The sequence below is a fragment of the Ostrinia furnacalis genome, unplaced genomic scaffold (assembly GCF_004193835.3).
Source record: "Ostrinia furnacalis isolate ACB-3 unplaced genomic scaffold, ASM419383v2 OfSCF6522, whole genome shotgun sequence".
Lineage (NCBI taxonomy): Eukaryota > Metazoa > Arthropoda > Insecta > Lepidoptera > Crambidae > Ostrinia > Ostrinia furnacalis.
In genome coordinates this window covers 354,223-379,374 of record NW_021136761.1, presented here as the reverse complement: position 1 = coordinate 379,374, position 25,152 = coordinate 354,223, and the positions used below count along the sequence as shown (strand labels likewise).

At 38.5% G+C, this 25,152-nt stretch overlaps 3 protein-coding genes and 1 long non-coding RNA gene across 4 annotated transcripts; 2 read left to right on the top strand and 2 right to left on the bottom strand.

Moving 5' to 3' along the window:
- The first annotated feature begins 409 nt into the window (after positions 1–409).
- Positions 410–4,663, top strand: LOC114362457 (tyrosine-protein phosphatase non-receptor type 13). The gene is made up of 2 exons (XM_028317884.1): positions 410–663; positions 1,282–4,663. The coding sequence occupies exon 2, from the start codon at positions 1,286–1,288 to the stop codon at positions 4,559–4,561; it is 3,276 nt and encodes a 1,091-aa protein (XP_028173685.1). The 5' UTR covers positions 410–663; positions 1,282–1,285; the 3' UTR covers positions 4,562–4,663.
- An 856-nt stretch (positions 4,664–5,519) lies between these two features.
- Positions 5,520–7,601, bottom strand: LOC114362461 (heat shock protein 60A). Its single transcript, XM_028317890.1, has one exon. The coding sequence runs from the start codon at positions 7,451–7,453 to the stop codon at positions 5,735–5,737; it is 1,719 nt and encodes a 572-aa protein (XP_028173691.1). The 5' UTR covers positions 7,454–7,601; the 3' UTR covers positions 5,520–5,734.
- Positions 7,602–7,938: 337 nt separating this feature from the next.
- Positions 7,939–18,949, top strand: Adk2 (Adenosine kinase 2). Its single transcript, XM_028317896.1, has 6 exons — positions 7,939–8,134; positions 8,539–8,703; positions 11,102–11,245; positions 14,860–15,049; positions 15,463–15,633; positions 16,209–18,949. Exons 1-6 carry the CDS (start codon positions 8,121–8,123, stop codon positions 16,575–16,577), a joined length of 1,053 nt encoding a protein of 350 aa, XP_028173697.1. The 5' UTR covers positions 7,939–8,120; the 3' UTR covers positions 16,578–18,949.
- Positions 18,783–19,440, bottom strand: LOC114362466 (uncharacterized). The gene is made up of 2 exons (XR_003656677.1): positions 19,183–19,440; positions 18,783–18,881 (listed from the first exon to the last, which is right to left on the bottom strand). It is a non-coding gene; the product is annotated as an uncharacterized LOC114362466 (long non-coding RNA).
- Positions 19,441–25,152: the final 5,712 nt, after the last annotated feature.

Here is a 25,152-nt window from a genome sequence, read left to right as displayed (position 1 = left end):
GTGTTATTATCAAACTGTCAAGTTTAGTTTAATGTTGACCGACGCAGCAAACTACGAAACAAAACGCAATGTACTACCAAGATTTTCAAAAACATTTTTTTCAATCTTTATTCCTTTATTCGTTTCTCGTTTGTTTTGTTCTTTTATTAAATTCTTTTGTTTTTTTTATTTAATTAGTTAAAGTAGTTTTCGATCGACGGTTAGAGCAAAAAATTCAATGCAACATTTGTGCTGCACCTGTGTGTGCATGCGACAAAGAACATTAATTATTATTGTTATTACAACAGACAAGTGCAGTGCATGCCGGCGATGCCGCTTCTTATTACCCAAGGAACTTATACCCAACCTTGTTATTACCGCTCAACGAAAGAAAGAAGTGGAAGTGGAGAGGTAGATCTTAGACAGGTGGCTAGTTGTGTGCACGCACAGAGCACGTAATAGTTTGTGTGTTTGAGTGAGCGAGCGAGCACGAACGAGCATTAAAAAAATTTGTTCGGTTCAGTAGCTTACTAAATATGACAAGTTTCGTAGTTTGTGTTTATTCTTCAAGATTTTGAAATGATGAGACCTGTGAATAGACCTTGGAATTTAAATTTTTGAATAGTTTATTAAATACTGTACAAATCAGTGTCTCCTAAGTCCGCGACATGAGTTAAAATAAAGGTATGTACCTACAATAATAGCTTTGTGCCGCATTCTAATGTTTTCGTTCTATCTTACAGAAAGCTTACAGATTATTAGTCATTCGAATCTCTACCGGTTGAAATGTAAATGTGTGTACAACGTCTATAGACTGTAGTTTACTTCGAACTATCTATTTAATGGTAGATATTAGTCATTCATTGGTTGTTGTGACTGTTACATTGTAAAAGATGCACTTTCTCTCGTGTGCGTGGTCTTAAGAATGCGCGTATTTTTATGTAAATTCCGTTCAATACCTATTGATGACTTGGTGATTTATTCATGCATGACAATCATAGCATTCGTTAAAAGTTTTAAATAATTTGATGCAGGAAATAATTGAAATGTTGAGCTGATTTATGTTTAAACCACTGAACTGTCTATTCACTATTAAAAAATAGGCAGGTTCACTAATATAATGTAGGTACCTAATTAGTTAAACACCTATGTTTAATTTTGATACATTCCTGATAAAATCATCAGAGCTACAATATAATCTTGTCTCAAAAATCATTATAAAAATCAAATGTGTCGTTGACTCTAGGAATGTCACTCAGTATACATAATTAAAAAAATAACCAATTATTTGTATTGTTACAGAGCCATGATCCGTAGCTGTGAGGAAGATTCAGGCCGCAGCTCCTGCTCAGCAGGATCTGTTGGCCTCAGCCCGATAATAGACTATCATGAACTCCAACCTGACTTGCCACATCAGGTCAAAAGACGACATGCCAAGACACAAGAAGCAAGCACCAACACCAACTTACAAGTAAGCACCCGACCAAGGAGCTGTATTTCTCTCTTAAAATCTCCAGATGAAAGAGACCCTTTCCCAAGCTGCAGATTACCCACCAGACACAGAAATGTTGTCTTCAACATTTTTGACATTCCCCGAAGAGGAGGCCTAAGCAATGCCCATTCCACTTTAGACATTGCCTGCAGCACCCAAATAGAAGAACCTGTCTCTAATGCTGCAGTCTCCATGACTGCTATAGCTAATAACGATATTGATAGTTGTAAACCAGGACTTACAAACACAAATTTCCGCAGAGGGAAACCGGTTCAAAGAGCAGCATCAAGGCTGTACAAAGCTGAGTGTGGTTTCAAAGGTAGAGAAGGATGTGTGGGACCTGAGTTTATAGTCCGAGCCAACCAACCTGCCAAGAAAATGGACTTGACACTCACAGCTATTTCAGATAGGAGAATAGTAACTGTTGTATTATTGAATGGCCAAAAGATGGAAGTCCTGTGTGATCCAAATATTATAACTGCAGGACAACTATTTGAAGCTTTAGTTCACAGTGAAAAGTATGAACACAATTTCATGCTTGGTATTGCTGTTTTGATTGGAGGAGACTTTGTATTTTTACCTGATGACTACAAATTGAAAAAAGTTGCCCCTGAAGGTTGGCATAAAATGCCAAGTAAAAGATGTAAAGTAGTGGAAGAAAATGTCTCTCTAACGGTTTTTTTGAGGATTAAGTTTTTCTTACCTAAAAATATTTCTGGTAACATACAGGATGGCGAATGGAGGTACCGAGTTTATTTACAACTTAGAAGGGCCACAGTTGAGGGTCAACTTACCTCCACGATACAAAATCTCATTTTATTAGCTGGGTATGCCCTGCATGTAGAATTTGGGGAGTTCTCATACAGGGAGCACGGTTCTGCTGATTATTTTCTTTTGGAACATTATCTTCCTGAAAGTGCAATAACACATGATATGGCAGATATTAAACTACGAATGAAAAGGGCACATGAATCTCGACGTGGATTAGACAGAAATAAGGCTATTATAAATTACATAACATTGGCACAAACTTTCCGCGATTATGGAGCACATTTCTACTCGGCTATCTGGGCTACCAGAGACGGTTTTTGTAGAGATGTGTGGCTATCTATTGGTCCTCGAGGTGTGACACTGTATTCTAGAAATAACCACAACTCTGAAGAATCTGGTAGTAACAATAACAGGATCGTTTTGCAAAGCTTGCCGTGGCATCACATACATACTTTCTATTACAATAAGAAAAGCCTATACATCATACCAAATTCTTACTCGGGTCTATCAAAAATCGGAGTAAAGTACAAACTTAAAATGATTGACAACAAAACCTACTTTACATATTGGTTAGCTTCACTTCATCATAGATTGTATTTAAAATTGTATGCGAAAGAAGACTTCATAACATATTTATCTGGTGAATTGAGTAATCCTGTAACTGCTGAAAGGAATACAAATAAAATCGATTGCAGCAACTACCAGGATAGCTATAATTTAGCTGTCAGGAATCCTAATCCAATAAGAGTAAGAAGACCAACAAGGAGAAGATTTAGAATGGACCTGTTTGGCGAAAAGAAGGTACAAAATAAAGAGAATGAAAAACCAAATACAGAAGAGCTACTACGACAAATACTATCATCGTCACAACACAATGACGAAAGTATGCTGAACACTTCCCACCCAAACACTCAAGGCAATTCTTCCAATGATGGTTTATCATCTTCTGAAAGTTGTAGTCTTCCAAGGAGGCATGGAGTAAAAATGGGAACAAGGGTATTTAATGGCATGAAGCCAACTGTCGATAATAGATACCGTACGTCTCCTATTCGCAATACATGTTTTAGGTCGGATTGTGATTTAGCGACGACACAAAGCGATTCCGACGACTTAAGTTCGGAGCAGAAACAACATTGTAACGTGGATAGTATGAAATTACTTCCTGAAAGACATTACAATCAAAACATTTCTACTGCCCCAACTGCTTATGTTCTAGAATCTCCAAAAGTGTACTCTGAAGCATTTAATTACAATACCACTAATAATGAATCTTGTTTGAACACATCCCTGTTTGAAAAGTTGGACAACATGGGCTGTGTGCAAGGCGAGAGAGTATTTGTTACTGTTACTTTAGAAAGGGACCAGATGAATGCGTTAGGCCTTCAAGTCGCTGAAGGTTCGGATGGGAATGTTTACATCAAATCAATAACACCCGGTAGTCCGGCAGACCTATGTAAGAAATTATTGCCTGGAGACCAAATTATATCAGTAAATGGAAAAACCCTACTAAACGTAAAATACGATAAAGCTTTGGGAATGCTGCAATCTGCGCCACAGACTGTGGAGCTTATAGTTTTACAGAATACTCTTAAGCCATCGAGTCTGGAGTATCAACACACTACAATTAGTGACGATCACAGTCAATATCCCAAGTTAAGAAATCAAAAAAGCGTCAGTGTAGCCAGTGCCTTAGATGGGGAAATAACAGACGACGAGCTCTTAAACGAAGAAGCATTAAAAACAATTTATGCTCTAATAAAACTGACTAAGGAAAAAGTTATAAGTCGAATGAAAGACAAGTCTAGCAGGCAAAGTACTCCAAACAAGAGTAATCTTCAAAAATGCTTCTCTGAGGTACAAGTTAACGAGGAATCCGATATCGGTAACTATTCATCTCAAGAGAGTACTCCACAGAAGCGAAATGGTCTAGCAAAGGGAAAGTTCAATACATGGCGAGGTCATTTACCGAATAACATGCCGAAACGAAGACCGCTTAGCCTTAGTATACCTACTGATATGGATCTACCTGAAGATTACTTGGACGATAACGAATTGCTGAAGAAGTCTTCATTGAAGTCGATACAGTCTTCGTTGAATAGTTTAGATAAATCTGTTAAAAGCACATCTTCGAAGAATGTGGCTTTGCCTAGGAACTTTGGACTTGGCAGAAGATGGTTGGGCCCCGTGCGGTACCCTGTGACGCCATGCAAGAACAGCAACAATACCACCGAAAACAGTGCAATCGTAGACAATAATATTATAAGGAGACGTTTTGTATATGGTGCTGGAGATTCAGACGAAGATCAAATATTTTTGTAATGTTTTACAGTTTACTAATATTGTTAACTATCGTAAGTAGATAGGCATAATCATTATAGAAGTTATATTGTGATAATTTGTAATAAATATTTTTATATTTAACACTGTCTCGTTTTAATTGACGTTGTTACTGTTGGTTGATTGGTCTAGTAGCTAGTGGTTAGTTTCTAATCCAAAGGTCTTGGGTTCGATTAACCTTCTGATCGCCGCCAGCCAGCCATGTCGCGTCTAAGTTGTATTGTACGCCTCACATTATGATTTACTAGCTTTCCACCCGCGTGGAATTTTGTCTATCACAAAAACTTTTACGCGCGCGTCCCTGTTTCAAAAACCGGAAACAATAACGTTACTTTCTATCCTGTCTTTTCCCGGGACTCTATGCTAAATTTCATCAAAATCGGTTCAGTGGTTTAGGCGTTAAAGGAAGACAGACAGACAGAGTTACTTCCGCATTTATAATATTAGTATAGTTGAACTTTTAGTTGGGTGGGGGGGAGGCTTATAAATAAGTACTCAGATGAACACATGGACGTATAATTTACGCCAGTGGTTCTTTTAAATCTCTGACCTAATAGGCGTATCTCGAGATTAACATCTCGCTTAGTAACAGCAACCATATCGCATTCCGGCATTGATAATAGTAATAACTAGTACTATGTACTATGAAATGTACTATAAACTTGTCTTATCATCTCACGAACTAAGGCATTGTTACGTAAGCCGCACAGATACCGGCAGCGATAACTTCACAAAGTGAACGCGCGCGTATTGTTTGCAAATTCTCAACTACCACATGTGGGAGAAAACTTTTTACAAAATCTCATTAACTTTCGTATTTCATTCATTTCAAAACTATCACTAATGAAAACATCAAGTTGTAGGTACTTAACATGAGCAAGGAATGAAAAAAAAACTTTAGAAAACATTATTTTATTATTAAAAATAACAGTTGCTTGCACAATTCAGCCAACATTATAACTAACTAAATAAATCTACTACATTTGTAACACAATCAGACTCATTAAAATAAACGGAAACTACGTAGTCATTCACACCACAATTTTTACAACTAGAACATATCAATTAAATTGCCATACCCACAACAGGTGATGTAACTATTATAACATAGTTCTTTATTCACATTACTAAATGCATCAATAGTCTATTCGGTATTTACATCATACCGCCCATTCCCCCCATGCCGCCCATGCCTCCCATGCCAGCCATGGGGTTGGGCTCCTTCTCCTGAGGGATGTCGCAGATGACGGCCTCGGCTGTCGTCAGGAGTGACGCGACGCCACTGGCGTCTGTGAGCGCTGTTCTGACTACTTTGGTGGGGTCAATGATGCCCTTCTCAATCATGTTCACATACTCATTGTTCAGCGCATCATATCCGAATTCAGGTCCCAAATCTTCAACTTTGGCAACAACAACAGACCCATCGATTCCTGCATTGCGTGCAATAGTCATGCAAGGCATTCTGAGGGCTTTCTTGACAATTTCTACACCAGTAGCCTGGTCTGGGTTGGCGGTCTTGAGCTGTTCAAGTACTGGAATGCATCTGAGGAGAGCTGAACCTCCGCCGGGAACGATACCTTCCTCAACAGCAGCACGGGTGGCACACAGGGCATCATTGACACGGTCCTTCTTCTCGTTGACTTCGACTTCGCTGGAGCCACCGACGTGAAGTACAGCAACACCCGAGGCCAAGCGGGCAAGACGTTCCTGCAGCTTCTCCTTCTCATACTCAGAGGTGGTTTCCTGGATTTGATCACGGATTTGTTCAGCTCTCCTGTCAATATCGGCCTTCTTGCCCTTTCCTTTGAGTAGCAGTGTGTCATCCTTGGTGATAACAACCTCAGCAACCTGACCTAAATCAGAGGGCTGGACATCTTCCAATTTGATAAGGTTAGCATCATCACCGAACACAACACCTCCGGTAGCGATAGCCATGTCACTTAGGGTGGCCTTGCGGTTGTCACCAAAGCCTGGAGCCTTGACTGCAGCCACTTGGAGACCAATCTTCAGCCTGTTAACAACCAAGGTGGAGAGAGCCTCTCCATCAACATCCTCAGCAACGATGATCAGTGGCTTCCTTTGTTGGTTGGCCATCTCCAGAGCAGGGATAATAGTCTGCACATTGCTGATTTTCTTCTCTGAGAACAAGACTAGTGCGTCCTGGAACTCGACTTTGGCGCCCTTGGAAGAGTTGATGAAATATGGTGAAATATAACCTCTATCGAATTTCATACCTTCAATGATTTCTAGTTCGTCGGTGAGCGTTTTCCCGTCCTTCACGGTTATAACGCCGTCGCGGCCGACCTTCTTCATGGCGTCGGCGATGAGCTGGCCGATGGCGGTGTCTCCGTTGGCGGAGATGGTGGCGACCTGCGCGATCTCCTCCGGTGTCGTGACGGGCTTCGACATCGTCTTCAGCTTGTCCTTGACTGCGTCCACCGCCAGCATGACGCCCCTTCTGATTTCGATGGGATTCGCACCCTTTGAGATCTTCTCGAAACCTTCCTTGGCGATAGCTCTCGCAAGAACGGTGGCAGTCGTGGTACCATCGCCGGCTTCTTCGTTTGTGTTGTTCGCCACATTCTGGACCAGTTTTGCTCCAATGTTCTGGAATTTGTCTTTGAGCTCCACTCCTTTGGCGACGGTGACTCCATCCTTGGTGATCTTCGGTGAGCCCCAGGACTGTTCTAAGATCACATTTCTGCCCTTGGGACCCATTGTGACAGCGACGGCGTCAGCCAGGACGTCGACGCCCTGGAGCATGAGGGCTCTTACATCAGCACCGAACCTTACATCTTTGGCGTAAAATCTTGCGTTTTGATATGATTTGTGGAATGCAGCAGTCTGGCGAACAACACGAGGCAAACGCAACATTTTGAAATAAAATTAAATTCGATATTTGATGCTCCAAGGAGTTTTCCAACCTCTGTCTATTTCTCGAAGATTCTCGCCGGGATCGCAAAACGTGATCTTCTGCCGGTTGAGGTTATATCGAGCGAATGAATGGCGTCGTCGGAGTACGGTTCAAGGTGCAACACACAGAGCAAAGTAATACATGTGCAACACTAGTAGAAAACGTTCCATTTGTCGTTTTTCAACTTCGATACACGTTTGTCTCTTTCATTATTCTAAAATTAAATAGAGATAGAAATATAATACATTTCCATTAGATTGTCATCTCTCGTGAAACGGAACGTTCAATAAAGACCATAGACAAAAATTTAATAAAGCATAGTTCTCACAATCTTACTTTTAATGAAAAAATATCGGTACACGCCTTTACGCGATAGAAAGTTGCTAGTGTGTAAAAGCCCTAAAAAGAAAAATAATGACACGCGTTTGATGACATGTGTCATTATGACATTTCGCGTTCTTCGGTCGCGGTTCGGTCTTGGGAGCACGTTTTTCAATTTATAAATCAACAAATACATGCGGTGATAAGACGCACGATAAGGAATAAAATAACTTGAACGTAAAATAATACATTAGTGCTAACGGTGACTGTTGAGGCGTCTTGAGTTGCCCATAAAAATATTACATAATGGATAAACCCAGGTGAGCTAATTTTCTAGCATTAGCGACTTCCTTTCTCAAGAGGAATTAATTTCCATATTAGTGCGAGCTGCTTATTTTTAGTTTCTACAGTTTTGTGCCAGTAAGCCTCAGTATTTAATTGTAAGCTAAAACATTCTTTGTTACATGTTTCTTAGTTTGAAAGAAATGTTTTTATGGAATTGTGGCTTTTGTAATAATGTTAGCTATCTTCCAGTATTATCTCTATACCAGCCGATTATCCTCACAAATTATTGAATTACCACAATCATAAAAAATCCGCTTATAGGGACAATAATAAATTAAAATTTGCAAACTTATTTTGTGGTCTGAGCTTGCAGTGAAATCCATCTCTAACAATTAGTTATTGTTACTCAATGTATTTGTAATTTATTTTTGTTTCTCAGTTGCGTCTGCCTTAAGGAGGGTGCTTTGGTAGGCATTGGTAATCCCTTGCTGGATATCTCGGCCATAGTGGATGATGAACTGCTCAAGAAGTATGGTCTGCAGCCGGACGATGCTATCATGGCTGAAGAGAAGCACATGCCCTTGTATAGAGAACTTATGGAAAAGTATGTATAAGCTTTTAACTCTCATTTTAGTGCTTAATTTTGCTATACCACACTGTTAGTTTTGTATTATTTAGCAAAAAAATATGGGAATTTAATTTCTAACATTTTCCATTACAGCGTACTTTCTGGCATTGCCGGCCAGCCAGCCAAGTAATGTTTAAATTATTATGGTTTTCCAATTTGTTTGTATGTACCTACTAACTTTTTAAATTACTTCGACAAGAACAAAAAATTTTTTAGAAATTAGGACATGAATCTAACTAAATATTTTTTTCATTATTTCAATATTTTACGTCTCGTATTTTGTATGTTTATAAAATATTTAAATCATTTTTACCTAATGAACATTGAATGATGAATGTGAAAGTGACCTATTCCTAGTGCAAAACTCAACTATTAGATCAATCTTTTCCTGTCTCACATTTATATGTACATATTTGGATTTTCCAATGCATGAAATAGTGCTCTATGTAGATTATTTATGTAGCTGATGAATTGTTTAAGTGGACCTGTATTATCAAGTTTATTATTTGAAGTAATGATGATAAAAACATCATTACATCATTTTTTCTTGACTGAATTACAGAATTGCAATTGACTGATCATCATATTAATTTAATGTTTATTTCTTGATTACTAAGATGATAAAGAAAGATATCTTTGAGGTAAACACGCGCTTACCTTACGCTTTTAAATACGCGCAATTTCTTTCACTAAGTTCAAAAAGTAAATCTAAAAATACGAATATCGTGAATCGTTTTAGTAACAAATTGTTATGTTACTATGTCCTCTGTAGAAGATAGATCAATCAATAGGTTAAATAATCGACTGATAAACTGGGACACAAGTCTTCAATTAAACATTATTGGGATTGTATGACGGGATATTAATAGACCATGATATGCTTTCAAGTGATATACTTTACATACATACGGCATGCATTTCATTTGTACATTATAATATTTTTAAAGTTTGTGAATGTAGTAAGTTAGCAGTTTGAAATGTAACTAATAATTTTTTATGGGTGTTATTTTTTATATCTATAGTCTGGTCCGTGAGCACGTAGAATTTTGTCCAATGACCCCAAGCTACCCATCCTTATCGCTCGCGCGTAATTATGTTGCTATCGCGCTCGCACACTCACTGCGGGTGCCAGTCGCACAGTCGCGACAGCAATATACCTAATTACGCGCAAGCGATAAGGATGGGTAGTTAGGGGTCATTGGACAAAATTCTACGTGCTCACGGACCGGGCTTTAGACGTGAAATTACATCGTACGCGAAGCGACAACTTTACTATGGAATTAACATCGGAAAAGGATAAAAATCTATTACGTTATCAAGTTGACGATTCTGTCTGCTGTTCGTTTGTCAAGTACATGCCGATTGAGCTAACTGCGTACCTCGCTGGAATGCGACTCTCCCTCCCACTTACCCGCACACCTTTTGCGTTCTCCCCGCGTCCGTACCAGAGGGTCGATGTGACGTCACGGCCGTCAGGTATGAAATTAGCTCGACCGGGTTGTATGTTCCTCATGCATAGACATAGACCCAAATCTTTGAACAGAAGTACATAGTATCGTATTGTTGGCGTGTGTGTTACGGTCTCATGTATCATCAATCATCAACAGCCCTTTACAGTCCACTGCTGGACTATGAGCCTCCTCCACTATAGTGGAGGGTTTTGCCATAATCTCCACGCTTGGCAGGCGGGTTGGAGATCGCAGTTTAAAAGATTGATGTTTTTCAGAGAGCGCTGCTGCCCATTCTCTGTTTGATGTGTAGTCCCTAAGTCGCCTCTTACGACACCCGCGGGAAGAGTAGGGGTTGGTGACAAATGTATTCTACTCTGCCGTCACCACACGGCTAGGTCTCTCGTTCTCATGTATACCGACACGAAAACATCTTATCATTTCTCATGATGTGTTGTTGGTAGATCTTTGTCAATAAATAAATGAAGAATGACTAAATTGGTTAAGAAATAAAGAGCTATTGAACGCGCGAAAAAAGTCGAGTCTAGCCGAAACCCAACGCGGCAGCACGATCCAAAATTTTCTTGATTTCGATGTTGCTTCCATCGTGAAAGAGGTTTCAACAGTTTGCTCACAGCATTAATTGATAAGTTATCTCGTAAGACTCACCAGTTCACCACCCTATATTATACCTTGGGTGTTTAAACCTACATCGTGGGATGATTTGTGGTTGTAATTTAATAAATGCTCCCAGCCGCAATATTGTAAATGACACTTATTATATCTAATGTAAATAATTATGTAATAAGACCCATTTGAGTGCATTGTGGTTTTGAAACAATACAGGTTGGGACACAAACTAACATATGAACTGTGTCCTGCTCTTCACCACTTACGTACTTCTAATAGTACATTTTGTTTTACAGGTACAAAGCGGAGTTCATAGCCGGGGGCAGCGTGCAGAACTCGCTTCGTGTCGCACAGTGGATCCTCAAAAAGCCACACATATGCACGTACTTCGGATGCGTGGGGAACGACGACTATGCCAAGATATTGAAGGAAAGGGCCGTGTAAGTTGTTTTACTTTTTACCCGACTGCGCCAGGAGCGTTATGTTTTTTTACTAATAGTTTAGGTATTTTATTTATTTATTTAGGTTCTCCAAGCATCACATTGATTAGAAAGATATTTATTTATTGCGACAGTCTTTTGACTCTATTCAATAAAACGATATCGATATTTGACAAAACAGTCAAAAATAAGCTGTAGTCCAGCAAACATAAAGTTACTAATTGGATAGTTAACATTACATACAGTCTAAAATATTTGTGTACATACAAATAAATGTGTTTATCATTCAAACTTGATAATATGATGTAATGTATATCAAGTATGAGTGACTGGACAATTGGACGTGAATGGCGTATCAAACGCAATGTATGTCAGTGTTGGTCAATAGAGAAATAATTGTCGCGACTAATCGCAAATGGAACAATGTAAATGGCAAACAAAAGATAATTTCGCGTATCGTTATAATTAGATTCGGTTTCGCCAAGGAAAACTTTGCATGAGAGAAAGATAACTGTTGTATGAAAACACATGATTCGATTCGCATATCGGCACGGTAGCATCTATGATAAAAATATAGGAAATACAGAGATAGAGAATCTCTACCGGTACCCAATACCCGTGGCGACCACGGGTATACGTAGCGTGGGCAGGCTTCCTACTAGGTGGACCGACGATTTGGTGAAGGTCTCGGGAAGAGCCGGGATGCGGGCAGCGCAGGACCGTTCATTGTGGAAAACCTTGGGGGAGGCCTTTGTCCAGCAGTAGACGTCATTCGGCTGAAACGAACGAACGAACCCAATTCACCCCCATTTGTACGAGTATGTTTTTGGTGTATGTGTTTCATTGAGATCGATCGAAATACTTATAGTCACATTAAATACCTAATTATCTAAGGTCAATCAAGATCGATAGTATTTATTTTGTTTGCTGGAATGCTTTGTATTTATACGATCAAACATTTCCTCATACATCAGATAGGTTGTGGTAGCTAATGAGATAATAGGTACGCATAGATTATAGTTTTCCTCGTTTGCGAGCGACTAGAAATTGCAGACCCCCCTCAGTTAGTCAGTAATCCTAGCGAGCTATATCATTTTCATTACCATTTCAAAATAAATGTGAAGCAATAAAGATTAGCTTACAAACGTATTAAACGATAAAATACTGAAGAACACCTTACTTGCAAAATAAATAAAACCGTTTAAAAACAAGCGATCACACGCTCTTATTCACATTATTATAATAAGCAAGTAACAAAAAGCAAAAATTTGAATTGAGATTTGCGACAGATTGTGGACTGAGCGCTGTATTTCTTGTAACCTTTTCCCTACAACACGCCCCAACGTTGTTTACCTAATCACTCATAGTAAACATGTGTAATAATCACGTAATTATCAGATAATATTCGTTATTAACATAAATCGGGCAAGTCATCAACCCTGAATGCCTGATAAGTGATAACGATCGTACGAGGTGCAAATCGTCCCGTATCTTCTGCCGTTAGATTTGGTTTATCGAGTATTAGAAACAGATCAATCAATATCATGTCAGATAAAAATTGTTGAAGAGACGGGCATGCAAGTGGGTAGAGGAAATTAGGTCTTATATCCAAGTGTTAAAGTATGATTATATTACTGTATAAGTTTTTTTATTTATCGTTTAAAGTGCCCATCAAGTTTTTACTAAGTCACGTAATTTCCGCTAACACCATGTAGTAGCCTATGTGTGTATTGAAATTATGAAAACTATGCTTTGAGCATCTGGTTGAGTCTAGTCTAATCGCATTCATCATCATCATCATCTCAGCCATAGGACGTCCACTGCTGAACATAGGCCTCCCCCAATGCTTTCCATGTTACCCGGTTGGTAGCGGTCTGCGTCCAGCGCTTTCCTGCTACCTTTATGATGTCGTCGGTCCACCTTGTGGGTGGACGTCCCACGCTGCGTTTTCCGGTACGCGACCTCCTAATCGCATTAGGGACACGAGATTCGATCAGTATATTCCTCGCCTGAAAGGCTCTGCCATAATAATGATAAAATATTTACTTTTCACATGAAAAACATGACAAACTCGTTTGCCACATTTCCGTCTCAAACCCACAACCTTTCCCTAACGACTAACCGCTGAGCCATAGAGACACGTTTAGTTCGTTCGTTTCAGCCAAATGACGTCCACTGCTGGACAAAGGCCTCCCCCAAGGACTTCCACAACGACTGGTCCTGCGCTGCCCGCATCCAGGCACCTACCGCGAAATTCACCAGATCGATGACACGTTTACCCTGTATAAAATGCCCTGTTCAACAATGCAAGTACATATCAGATAATTTTGCTGCATTAGTGACTGAATTTCTTGCGCTACTTCTTCTCACCACTGGCCCATTTATTGTCTTGAAGCGGTGGTAGGGTTACTACTTTTTTTTTATCCATAACGAGGAAGCTCTTGGCCTGTATCTCACCTGATGGTAAGTGATGATCAGGCCGAAGGTGGAAGCGAGCTTCACTTGGACGTATAAAAGTGCTTTTTAAAAGCCTACTTGCATAAATAAATGAGTTTTTTATGCAGAAAAATGCGCATTCGTCTGGAAACTGCAAATGTAACCAGCAACTGTGTCAACAGTGATGTAACTCCCAAACTTTGCTCTGCTGAGCTGATACTGATAACGTCTCGAGATAAAATGACAGGGCGTCTGATCCCGCGTGATAACATTTGATCTTACAAGTCACACTTACATTTATTTATCTATTTATACTTTACTATTATCATAAACTCAAACCAAAGTGTGTGAGGAATGAGGATGTATGGATGGATGTTGCCAACGTCCATGTACTGTTTCACGCAAAAACTACTTCATGGATTTTGATGAAATTTTTCGTTATAGATTTCTATCCGCATCGAAGGCTAGGCTATAAATTAGTACCTAATAAGTACGCTTAATAATATACGTTATTATTTTGTACTACCCATCACTACCCAAATGGTCTACTCATACGACTGCGTAACAATTGATTAGCTATTTTCGTGTGGCTTGAAGAGGCTACCTACAATATACATGGGCAAAGCCGTAGGCAAAAGCTAGTCCTCTAGAAATGTATGATACTTCGAGCAAAGTGAAGTATGTAATAGTGGTAAGAATGTACATTTTGTTCGGTTTATCTTTATCTTAAACGCTGTGACCTCGCGGCGATAAGCTCATTAGCACCGCTTCTGTTTGAAAGTAAAAATATGCCTACTTAGGTATAAGGAAAACCTTTATGTAAAACTGTTTCAGTTTGTTTAATATGTTGTCCTGGCATTTGAAGCTTCAGATTACTTTGTCGCTGTATTGAAGCCGTACCTTATAATAGTCTAAGCGGCTTAGCCAGCCCAGATTGCCACATAATCTGATTCAAAATACTTCTCTGTATTGGGCAAAGATGTATGTACTACCTGCTGAAATCATTTATTTCTTTACCACATTATTAGCGCATTCACATGAAGTTTTATAATTCAGGCATTTACACATTGATATGGACCCAGTTAGGGCACAGCAGCAAGCAAACAAGGCAGATGTTAGTGTGCACCAATAATTTTACTTTTATCACGCTCACAACAATCCTCCATTATTTCCTCCAGCGCAGAGGGCGTGACGGTGCACTACCAGGTGACATCCGAAGCCCCTACAGGCACCTGTGCTGTGCTGGTGACAGGCACCCATCGGTCCCTGTGCGCCAACCTGGCGGCTGCACAGAAGTTCACCGCCGACCACTTAGCTAAGGAAGAGTGCAAGAAGAGCATAGAGGCGGCGAAGTTCTTCTACGCTTCTGTGAGTGGATCTATTTTGTACAGCAAATTAGATGGCTTGGGCTAGTAGGTAGCGGTACGTACTCTGCTACAAACCCTAATAACTTGCTAGTCGCACAAGTTCACCGCAGGCCCGACAGTTCTCCGGGCCTAAGAGTTTGGTTGCCCGCTGATGCTCGCACGACTACTTAGCCTTTTCTAAATCGCGCTGGGTTTAGTAAGAGAAGAGCGTGGACTAAATTCTTTCAATACCCTGATGAGTTATAAAGAAATAGGTTCTAAATTACATTTTTAAAATAACTTGAAAAATATTTAGATCGAGAGGCGACTCTCAGACGCAAGATTTTTTAGTAACTAAAATACATTGTTGTCACTCCTTACTCACCTGCCTGACTGATTTACCTATTCTTTATGGACTAACTTGTTCACTTGCAGGGTTTCTTCGTAGCAGTGTCGCCCGAGGCGATCATGCAACTAGCGTCACACGCGCACAACCGCCGGCACTCTTTCGTCATGAACCTCAGCGCGCCCTTCGTCTCGCAGTTCTTCAAGGAACCACTTGAGAAGCTGCTGCCGTATGTCGACGTGCTGTTCGGGAACGAATCGGTAAGTCATCATCGTCATTTCAGCCACAGGACGTCCACTGCTGAACATAGGCCTCCAATGATTTCCATGTCTCCCGGTTGGTAGCGGCCTGCATCTGACGCCTTCCTCTATGAGGTCGTACCATGTGGGTGGACATCCCACGCTGCATTTCCCGGTATGTGGCCTCCCTCCAGAAGAACCAGAACCTTGCTGCCCCATCACTATAACATCATAACTACAATTTACAACGGGGAAACTCTTGGCCTGCATTTCATTTGATGATAATCAGACCGAAGGTGCTTTCTCACACTGGGAGTGCTCAAACGCAGGGACGACATGTTTTAGGATAGCGAAGTGGCAATCGAGTTCAATCGGCAGATGTTGTAGTACTTGTAGTTTTGGTAACAGAATTTGATAGCAGCAGTATGATAGGACATTACTTACTATGAGAAACTCTATAGATTGTAAAGAACGTTTTTATTTTCATTAACATGTATATCATCTTGTCGCTATAATAAGTTAGGAGCCAGGAAATGTAGCCGAGTCTAATAATAGAATTCACCTTCCAATGTCAATTTCCAATTCAACCTTTCCAGGAGGCAGAAGCATTCGCGAAAGCTTTCAACATCACCTCCACGGATTTGCAACAAGTCGCGCTCAGGATAGCCGCCATGCCGAAGGTCAACGAGTCCCGCAAACGTGTCGTAGTCATCACGCAAGGCTGCGACCCGGTCATCCTGGTCGAAAACGGAGAGATCTCCCTCATCCCTGTCAGTGTATTGGCCAGGGAACAGATTGTAGACACCAATGGGGCAGGTGACGCGTTTACAGGAGGATTCCTAGCTCAAATGGTGCTCGGGGCTTCGTACAAGACTGCTGTAAAGTGCGGGATATACAGTGCTACTCATATTATCCAACACTCGGGCTGCACGTTCAGTGGTCAAAGCTGTTTCGCGGACAGCTAACTTTGGTGGACAGACGATCAGCTAAGGCAACAGTGAATATTTGCGCTGTGTTTAGGAAAGTTGTCTAGACGACATATCAGTTTTTGTTAGTATAATTCGAATGAAAGAAACTCGACTGTTAGACCAGGGATTATAATTTCTTCATTGTTAAAACAGACTGATTCGTCCTCTTGACACAGTTTACTTGTTGTTACATATTTAGATGTTTGTTCCAGACTTTAAACCTTACTAGATTCGTCTCTGGTCCCGACTAACTTTTTCTCTTATCAGTCTACCTTTTGTACCGTAAATGCTATAAATTCCCAAATAAATTTTAGCCAAACCAGACCAATTTTTAAGTCGAGTTTCTTCAAAGTGGAGTGAACTTTGTGTGGTGTGAGGTTCGAAAACAGTAACCATGTAAGTACATAATAATTTGGGACTCATTTCTCAATCGTCAAATCTATTTTTGTAAATGATTGTTGAAGGTATGGTTACATTTCAATTAACTGACTATTAACGTTGATTCGTTGCTCTTCAACTCGAAATGAGCACACAGATATCGCTGGAGTGTGCATTGATTGCGCGCACTACTAACTTTAAAACTCGGCTAATAACTCGAATATCTACATAAGTGTGAACTATTCCTGATGTAAATAAACTAATGCGTTGATTCTGTCACACGTTGTCCCAGAAAGTTATTTGACGATTGAATAATCTGCCCTGAAGATTAAAACACGCACACAACAATATTGTTATCATTAATCTACAGTGGTTCATACCTCATTCGTCGATGTAATTACACCAAAAACACTTATTTACCATTGATGTAATTGAAACTCATTATAAAAATAATTTGTTTGATGTTATAATTAATTAACCACTTAATTGATTCATGATACTAATGTAAAAAATATCTACAATATCAAGCTCTTCATTTTAATTGCCGAGCTTGGAAACTTGGCGTAATTGTTGAACATTTTGTGTAAGTAATGTTAAATTTTGATGAATTGTTAATAAGGCATAGTAATAAATAAATAATTAATCTTTTATAGAATTATGTGTGTACTTTGTGGAAGGACGTACAACACGGTCGAGGTAACTGCGTACCCGGCGGCCGTGACGTCACATCGCCGCTGGTACAGACGGCGCAGTTAGCTCGAAACGGTTGTACTGTCCGCAATTTTAGCAAAACGTTGTCATAGAATATTAGATGAAATCAATAGTATTATAAATAGATCTGAAATAAGACATAGATTTGCCTGTAATGTAATCAGTTCGAATAAAATAAAGTTAAATAGATTTTGATTGGTGCAAATATTAGTATGTAAATGTTAGTGTGCTGTGTACATAAATATGCATCGAATATAGGGTTAATTTATAGAATGAATAAAACAAGCTGCACATACAAATTATAATCATTTATTACTATACATTAGTAATACTTTTAATAGGCACTGGTTGCTTATTCATAGTAAAAATAGTCAATATGTGCATATTATAAAGATCAGCTGGAGACATAAGAGCAACTTTTACAATCGCTTACTCCGGTACAAGTACTTACTTACAATATCATTTGTGCATGCTATTATGTCACCAGTTGATTTTTATAATGCTGTTAACTAACAGTTAATGGAAAAGGGATGATGACACCTGATAGGCTGATACACTTGTGTAGTGGTGTCCTCATGCCTATTGTAAATGAATAAAGAATTAAAAACATTTGTATTTCAACTTACACAAGATTAATAGTCACTTCTTAAATCTAATCTCAGTTCAGTATAATGTAAATCTTTATAACAACATATAAATTTTTTAAATTCAAAAATGTTAACAAAAATGTCATAGGAACTGGTTTTACAGTCAACATTAAATCTATAAATTTACTTAATTACTAGAACCTGCTAGAATACTCCACACGCCAAAGCCACAGTCGGTGACTTGATGTTTTCAATATTAACATAATTAGAGAGGAGAAAATATAGCAGCCAACACATGTCAGGCGGGTCAGTGGTCTTTGGTGTGTGGACTCCTTAAGATTTGTTAACAAAAACTACAGCATAGTGTACTATATGTATATTCCAGTCTGGCCACAACTGCTCCTCATTGCCTAATAGTGGCATACATCGATATATCTCAATAATAATAAAATTGTTCATGTCCTTTATTCTTTTTGTAATACTTCTTGTTATCCTTGTATAGTCTGAGTTTATTATCCTACATATAATCTTAGGTGCATCATCAATGCATGCCTTTCTTTCACACACCACACATTTGGGCTGCAAATGCTTCAACTGTTTTGTCCTACTACGTTTTCTTGAAGACCTGTAAGAAAGTTGTATAAAATAAATTAATTGTACTTATTTGTTATGGAATAAACATGATTTTCACATTTTTTTCCTTTTATTGTTACACAGTAGAAAATAAATTTTAAAATATTGTAATTGAATAGTAAGTATTAAGTTATTTTCCTTGGTAAAAGTATAGTTCAAGTAAGGAAGAACTCCTATGTACAACAATATTAAGAACTTTAGAAGTGACGCGCGCCGTTTAGAAACTTAATTATTTTCATAGAAAGATTACGTTACATACTTTATGATATTTAGATGAGGTTCAACCAACTTACCTCATTATTATTTATTAGTTAATTTGACGGTATATCGAAAGAAACTTTGCTGCAAGTTGTGTAGGGTGTCAAATTTCATGTAACTTCTTGAACGTTATCAGTGTGAACTATCGCCACTTATGCACAACAAAATCTTTTGGGACACCACCTTGTTACAGTTTAAAAAACTCAAAATACTGAAAATTGACTGAAATTGAAAAACTTTCCAAAATTTTACTTTTTCGTAAACCGCTGATCGCGCTATTTTCGATTTTTTTTATCAACTGACAACTGTCATATCTGGAAATGACTGTTTTGCCATTAAGCAGAGTGTACACAAGAAATTGCGATTAGTCTCACTCAGCAGAAATTATTGCGGACTTTATGAAGTTAGATTTTAGAACCTACTGCAACAAACGCACACTTATCGAACGAAATCGTAACGATCGTCATGTTCGTGTGCTTGGTTGGAGGCGAACCGCGAGGCCATTACGTTACGATTCTGATAAGTATGTGTAAGTAGAGCACTAATAACTTGATAAAAACCCGTGTAATATTTCATAACTTTCAGTGATCTTAATTATATTTTTCATTATGTCAAAATTATTTGCATAAGTCTGCAAAAAATATACTATCACTTTGGTTGTTATACCGACTTTTCAATCATTCAATGCATGTTCAATGCCGATTTACCTTCTCCTTCTCATAATCAAACCATAGACAAAACGGTAATAAATGGAAATGAATTTGTTATTGTTTAATTAAAATGGCAATACTGTTTTGTGACCGACACACAGTGTGTTATGGGACTGTATAATCGGACATTCTCATTGATTTGATGAAACGTATAGAGCTCAGTTATACAAACATGATAGTAAAACTCCCGTTTGAAAATTCCACGTAGTTTTCGCGGTATAAAATTTCAAAGTTACCTATTTTTTTACTTCAAAATTATGCAAAAATATTCTCACTCGTTAACTAATAACATTTAATTCAGAATTGTTATAATACTTCATAGAGCTCTTAAAACTACACGTAATAAGCGTATTAAGTGCTTCGTGAACGCATTCAGTTAATTAGGAAAAATGATTTTAGTGATTTTTGTTTTTATTTTTTTTCTCAATTACACCTTAATATATGCAAACATTTTTAATTGCAAGATATAGTCTGATATTTAATCTAATTGTATTAATAAAATCAGCTTTAAACTCCGTGATATATTTGAGAAAAAACATAAAACGTCTTAATAAAATTTTTACGCGTCTAGGGTCGACAATTTTGGAAAGAATAATTCATGTCTAAAAAGTTTCAAATCCCGCCTGTTATGTGCATAGTGTTGAAGGTTCTAAAAAGTCACATTCACATTGTTTTTAACCTACTTCAAAAAAAGGAGGAGGTTCTCAAGTCGAGTCTTTTTTATTTTTTTACACTCTTATATTAACTTAAGTTGTATGTAAGTTACTAACTAAAAAAGTATGTAAACAAATCTAGGAAGTCGAATTTAGCCAACCTTTAATAATTATCTCATCGATTTGAAACCTATGTAAATCGAATGTCAATACAATAATTTGGTACAATCGAGCTGATGATATTTAAACATCCAAAAGAAATATTGCTATTAAAAAGTGATGGGAAATTTACAATTCTATATTTCGCATATTTTCAATTTGATTTTCCTCAAATATATCACGGAGTTTAAGGCTGATTTTTTTTATACAATTAGATTAAATATCAGACTATATCTTGCAATTAAAAATGTTTGCATATATTAAGGTATAATTAAGAAAAAAAATAAAACCAAAAATCATTAAAATCATTTTTCCTAATTAACTGAATACGTTTACGAAGCACTTAATATGCTTATTACGTGTAGTTTTAAGAGCTCTATGAAGTATTATAACAATTCTGAATTAAATGTTACTAGTTAACGAGTGAGAATATTTTTGCATAATTTTGAAGTAAAAAAATAGGTAACTTTGAATTTTTATACCGCGAAAACTACTTGGAATTTTCAAACGGGAGTTTTACTATCATGTTTGTATAACTGAGCTCTATACGTTTCATCAAATCAATGAGAATGTCCGTTTATACAGTCCCATAACACACTGTGCGACAGGATATCAAATACATTTTTTCAACAAGGCAATGTGATTGATAGCCATTTTGAAGAGCCTTTTGTTGGTGTTTTGTGAATGTTTTCATGTAATTTTTTGCATTATCTAGTAAAAAGAAATTTGTATGAGCACCATGAAGCCATAGTTTTAGTAAAAGGCCAAATCGTGTTGACTTATCGTGAATGTGTTGTTTGTTTGGGGAAGAAGCATTGTGGAAAAAAAAACCGGAAAGAACAGTCATATTTTACTCTTGTTTTAATTTTCTTTGTAAATAATTTTTATAATTTGTCAAGACAAAAAGTGATAAAAGTCAGTGTTTTAGATTATTTCAGTGAAGTGTTACAGATTTATCGTTTATTTACGTCGCGTGTTTTGTTGTACGTAAAATTTAGATCGCCACAAGATGGCCGCCATAGGATGCCCGCTCCGCCAAAACCCGCTCGTGGGGCCCGATGTGTCATCAGCCAGCGAGCGCCTCGCGGATGTGCTGTAAGCCGGCGTCGGCCGCGGAGCCGAGCGTTCCGGTCGCTTTCGGCGAGGTTCCATTCCATACAATGGGATTTCGCTCGAGGCGCCAAAATATGATGGGTGTTGACACAAGTCTGATACCGTACCGTTACTCTGACGGCTGCACAAAATAATCGTTGACAAAAATGAGCGAGCCAGACGACGTCGGCAAAGAAGAGTGGAAGCGATGGATATTGGACGCGATTCACAAAATTCGGGCGCAAAAACAGAGGCCCAGTGTGGAGAGAATATGTCATGCAATTAGGCAGCACCATAACTATCATGAGGACGTTGTTACGGAGCGTTTGGAAAGCGCAGTGCGCGAGGGTGTCGTGTTGAAAGTGTATAATAAAGGGCAGAGCTCGTACAAGGACCCTGGAGGTTTCCAGAGCAAGACATTGCGGGTGTCGGCAGACACGGACCTTTCGCGGGCAGTGGCCAAAGCAGTGCGGGAGTTGTGTGAACGGGAGGGTTCTACGCTGAAATCCATTGAGAGACATTTGCGGCAAGCGTACCAAGTGTCAGTGCCCCCTGAGGTTGACATCAAAAACATTTTAAGGTCGGCAGCGAAGAGAGCAGTGGCTAGGGGTCTGCTTACTCATCAGGCGGGAGCGTATAAGCCCACTGATAAGTCTACCGAGCGAAGTAGTATAAAAAAATCTAAACAACAACAACAAGCACCAGAAGAAGTTGTTGAAGAGGTATGTTAATAAAGTTACACCTTCCATTCACATGTCTTGAACAATGTAATTAGTTTGTTAACAACAACAAATAACAATGCTGGCAACATTAACATTTTGTACAGCTAACCCATTTTCAAACACAAGCCAAATGTGTGTATTGCATTCTCACAATAAAATTCTAAATAAATTCTCAACATTTCAACTCAGTTGTCAGAAGTTCATTGTCAAGGTCAATGACCTATTCTACATTGCTCTAGGATTCACATGATTGTTGTTGCCTTTAATTCTTAATTCATTACTATGAGTTTGTTTAACATAGACAGATGCTTATTTTAAGATTATTTGCATATTATTTCACTGCTATTTTAGATGATAATAATGATGCAATGATAATTTCCATATTATTATCTTTTTCAACTAAATATTTTTTATAGTGTTATGATTTAAGTATGTCTTAGATCCTTACATACAGTAATTTAAGTTTTCTTACAGCTAGAATAGCTGAAAAAGTTAAATACTTACATAGTTCAGTAATAATTATTAACAATATTATAGTAAACTTTTCTCATCCCTAATGATGCCATAAAAATAAATGCCTATAATATAAAAACAGTTGATTGCGGTTTTTCAGAACCTTAACTTTGTTATACCTACCTATTTGTAATCAAAATTATTATGAATTGTTGTAAGCTGTATGTATTATTGACATAATATAAGATTTTAAACTTTCATGTTCCATTTCAACTAAAATAGTAAGACACGGGTCTTAACTGTACAGACATATTGTTTGGTCTTGTCATCATTGCATGCATTATTTGTTTTTATAAAAATGTGGTTTTGGTAAATTCTATTTCAAACATTACAAAAATAAATAAGATATAGAAACCCCATTTAACTACTAAAACTGTATACTTATTTGTATCATATAAAATAATAAAATATCTACAGCATACAATTTCATATAAAGTAATAAAATGTTTTCAGAAATGGTAAAATGCTGGGGCTTCAGAAAGTTCATAACATACTTAAAAGCTGTTCAAAATTGTTTCAGCCAAAGGAAAGTCCACCAGTCCAAGTTGGTGTGCCGGTTTGTTCCGAGTGCCTGGGGACGGACCTGAGGAATGGGCTAGGGGCCGTGGAAGCCTTGATCTGCTGCCAACAGTGCAAGTCTTATGCCCACCCTACCTGCCTCAACCTTTTGGAGCACGTGAATCAGACTACTATCAAGGTAATTTTGAAGTTAACATGCTTTTAAAATGTCTGAAAGATGTCAAAAAGTGACTATATTGATAAAGTAATTTATTATAATTTATGAAACTTTAAAAAAAATGTATTTGTGCTCTGATTACTGGCATACAAAGACTTTTTTGTAAACATAAATGAGCTTACAATAAAAAAAAGCACTTTCCTTAATGACCATCTCATTTTTGGACAAATAGGATAGTTAAACAAACTATATTATATTGATTAATAAAAATAGACCACGTCATGGTGGTTGGTTACGCTAGGTAGGTTTATAATTTGCATGCATATAATTATGTTAGATTAAACCTTCACAATTCCCTGAAAAGCCATTATACTGCAATTATGTAATGATGGCTCGGTTGGAACTGCATTGCATTATTAATGTGATTTGTTGACTGATAGGCATAAATGTCCGTTTCAAAGGCAATGTTGCTTTATTGTCTAGCTACTTTGAAGAAGGTACTGTACAATGGTACAATGTATTTTTAGAAAACTGTTTTATAAGGTGACACAGTTTTGTTTATTTTGTTTTTATAGTTCAGTTAACTACTGTTTTATTTTCTTGGATGAGTGACTACATATTTCCAAGAAAATATTCATTCATTAGTCATGCCATACAGAATCTCTACTAAGAAGTGACATTGTTTATTGCCTTTAAATATTATGAAAAATTATAATTAGTTTGCTCAAAAGACGCTCACATTAGTCTGAGATGCGCTTGTCTGCTTCATATCATGGTGGCGACAGAAAGCTTCGCGGGCCTCACAGTGCCATAGCCCTTGGTTGACGTGCAGTGGGTATATTAGTAGTAAGGCCACATTCAGATGATGAGTGCTCAACGCGCGTTTACAATTACGTTACGTTTTATGTAGTTGTAAACGCGTACTAATTGGTTGTAACGCGCGTTAGCAAAACATTTGTTGAGCGCTCATCATCTGAACGTGACCTTACTAGGACAGATAGCCTCGTCCACACCGGGCGCATGGGCTCGCGAGACACGCTTGACATCCTGCTCACCCTGCTCTTGAGTGAGCAGGACGACAAGCTTGGCTTGCGAGTTCATGCGGCCGGTGTGGACGCAGCATAAGACGGAACAGTGCTTACATTCTCTTGCCGGCGCACCAGTGTCCAGTGCGCCGTGCGAAGCCGCCCTCGAGCGAGCAGTAGCCTGAGACGGAGCCGCGGACGAATGTCCGATATTAGGACAATAACTCGCGGCTTCATTTCAATGACCCCGGAGGACACCGTCGGGTTTTAGGCTAAGAACTCATGGCGCGATTTTCTCCCGCGCCCACAGCGGTTGCGGGCCCGCAGTTTCTGTAGAATGCAGATACTTTTGTAAAAACTAATGCACAACTCACGACGCGGTTTGCGGGTCCCGCGGCATCGGCGGGCAACTAGTAGAATCGCGCGAGCCGCGGTAACCGCAGCCGCGGCGGATA